At 54.7% G+C, this 2,749-nt stretch overlaps 1 protein-coding gene across 1 annotated transcript in view; it reads right to left on the reverse strand.

Moving 5' to 3' along the window:
• Nucleotides 1-2,749, reverse strand: part of LOC106940750 (fibrinogen C domain-containing protein 1-like) — a 23,338-nt gene that overhangs the window by 14,489 nt on the left and 6,100 nt on the right. Inside the window, exons 2-7 of the mRNA XM_015023568.1 lie at nt 1,847-1,925; nt 1,225-1,340; nt 794-1,154; nt 560-692; nt 347-483; nt 146-242 (exon numbers count right to left, since the gene is read on the reverse strand). Coding sequence (XP_014879054.1) covers nt 146-242; nt 347-483; nt 560-692; nt 794-1,154; nt 1,225-1,340; nt 1,847-1,925 — 923 coding nt within the window. The remainder of the gene's footprint in view (nt 1-145; nt 243-346; nt 484-559; nt 693-793; nt 1,155-1,224; nt 1,341-1,846; nt 1,926-2,749) is intronic.

The following is a 2,749-nucleotide window of genomic DNA, read 5'->3' on the forward strand; positions in this document are numbered from 1 at the left end:
CCGGAATCCACACATCTGAGATCTAACCCGCTGTACACCAACTCACAAACATCCTCGTTAACAGCCAATCAGAGGACAGAGACGCTCCGATTGGTCCGTCAGAGCGTCTCTGTGCTCTGATTGGTCCAGGTGAAGTAGGACCCACCCAACCAGTGCTCCCCGGTGGTCGACCCGAAACCGTCCCTGTAGGCCTCCCAGCCTCTGAAGAAGTTCATGGAGCCGTCCTCCCTCCTCTGGATCACCTGCGAGACGCACAGGGACATTAGAAGACAGCAGCGTCCCGCCATGTGGAGACAGGTGGACCTGTCCCCCCAGTGACCAGCGGGGGGCACCACTGTGTTTGTACCGTCCAGCCTCCGCCGTCGGTGCTCATGTCGCAGTAGACCATGAAACCCTCAGGGTCATGGGTTGGGAACACAGAATAGACTCCGTCCACGGAGACGCCGGACGCCAGGACGTCGCTGCAGTCTCTGGGCTGGACGGCTGCAGAGACAGGTTGCCATGGAAACAGTCAGAGCCCCATTAACAGCAGCTCTTGCCCGAGTTACCCGAGTCTGACCTGTCTGGGCGATGTTGCGGCTAAGCTCGCTCTTCAGCCTCCCCAGACTCTCCGTCTCCCTCTTCAGGCCGAGCAGAGAATCGCTGCAGCTCTCAGCTAGCTTCAGGATGCCGGAGTGGCTGTCAGACAGCACCTGGACAGGTGGACAGACCTGATTGGTTAACGACCCACTGGTCCGGCCTGATTAGCCGAAGCTGGGCTGGCTGATGATGTCACAGCCAGATGCGACTCTACCTGGATGATGCGGCTCTGCTCGTTCTGCAGGCGGTCCATGCGCTGGTCCAGAGCACCTTGGCCCCTCTTCAGGGAATCGGCCGCCAACCTCAGGTTGTGGGCGTGGCCTGAGAGCGCCTTCAGGTCGTCCCCCAGTTTCTGGACGGCCCCCCCGTTCCTGTGGTCGTCTGCGTTGTGATTGGTCAGCGCGTGCAGCAGCGAGCTGTGCAGCGCCTCCAGCCGCAGGAAGTCCTGGCTCAGGTCAGGACAGGCGGGGTCCAGGAAGACGCTGACCGGCTCGCCGTCCGCCACGCGGGAGATGGTCACCAGGGCGCCCGACTCTAAAGAGCCGGCAGAGATGGCTGGCGTGGAGGCTCCGCCCCTGTTGCCATGACAACAGGTGAACATGCAGCCGGAGACAGACGGGTGAGCAGAGAAGACAGGTGCGTTACCTGCTGAAGATGGGCAGAGGCAGCTGGTGGAGATGGAGGACTGTCACTGTTGCCGTGACGATGGCCGCCATGGCGAACAGCACGGCAACCAACCATAAGAGGAAGGTGCAGCACCTCTGAACACACACACCACATACACACACACACACACACACACTCAGCGTGGTGTACAGAACCGGGACTCGGGTCCATGGAACATCAGAGTCCAGTCGACTGTAAAAGTATTCCCACCCCTGCGGCATCTGAAAGGGTTAAATCCTGGAAGGTCTGGACTGGAGCGGAGCCGTACTGGACTGGAGCTGAAGGGGACCGGACTGGAGCGGACCACACCGGACTGGACTAGATTGGAGCCGGACTGGTCGGCTTGGGCCAACCAGCTGGTGCCGCTGTGGTCCGGTCATTTCCTCCCATATTGACGTAGCTGTTTTTTTGAATTTGCGTTCTGTCCCTTTAAGTCGGTTTGATCTGAAACTGGGTCAAAGCTTCAGCCAGCAGGGGTGTGAATACTTTCCGCAGGGTGTTGCTCAGAGGCTCGTCAGCAGATCAGCGACGCTGACAGCTGCTGCAGATTAGCCACACCCTGATCTGATGGATTAAGTGCAGATTAACACGGCCTACTGACCTTTGACCTGCGGGGCCTCCTGCCGTCCAGCTCTGAGCTGCTGTTGTTCATCACGGTCCAGTCGTCACTCAGCATCATCCTGGCAAACAGACGCCTGGATTATTTAAAGGGCCAGTATGTGTTTTCCAGGCACATATTGCTGCCCCTTTAATGCATGGGGTGAGAGGTCAGAGGTCACATGTCTTCATCTCTTCTGGTTCTCCACATGCTGTGCTCTGTCCTCTACTAAAACAGATCAGTAATAGATACTGTTGCCATGGAGGCTGTTGCTGTGTTGCTCAGTGTCGTCAAGATGAATTTAAAAGCAAACATCACAGAAACTAAGAATATGACCTCTGACCTCTGTAAGCTCCAGTATTCAAGAATAGATTTTGTTCTTAGCTGCAGACACATAATCGATGATAAGCTAACCGCTAACATGAAAGCGGATCTGAAATCACTGTTCTAGTTTTTTATTGAATCTGCTTTAACTTTTCTATGGTTTGGAAATTTTAAAAATGTTCAGAATAAAAACCTCCAGAACAAAACAATGGCTTTCCTTGAGCTCCCCCTGCTGGCCGGAGGCTCCCTGACTTTTAATTCTGTTTCCTGTGTTTATAAATCGGGGCTTTGTCTGTTTTTAAATAGGTTTATTTATTTTTATTATGCTTTGAATGTTTGAAATGCCTGAGCTGACCTCTGAACTCTGACTTGCTGACCTCTGAACTCTGACTTGCTGCTGGTACTCCAGCAAGACGTTCAGAACCAGAGACTGGACCGAACCAACACGGAGAAGCAGAACTGATGCATGCTGGGTAATGCACTCCATGTGGAAAGTAGAACTTTAGAAATACAATCACCAGGTTTATAAACGCCCCCAACGTTGGCCGCCCTGGGCGACTGCCGCTGCGCCTCTGGTGCTGG

This window comes from Poecilia latipinna, unplaced genomic scaffold (genome assembly GCF_001443285.1).
Source record: "Poecilia latipinna isolate Pla-1442-1.1 unplaced genomic scaffold, P_latipinna-1.0 Scaffold3345, whole genome shotgun sequence".
Taxonomy (NCBI): domain Eukaryota; kingdom Metazoa; phylum Chordata; class Actinopteri; order Cyprinodontiformes; family Poeciliidae; genus Poecilia; species Poecilia latipinna.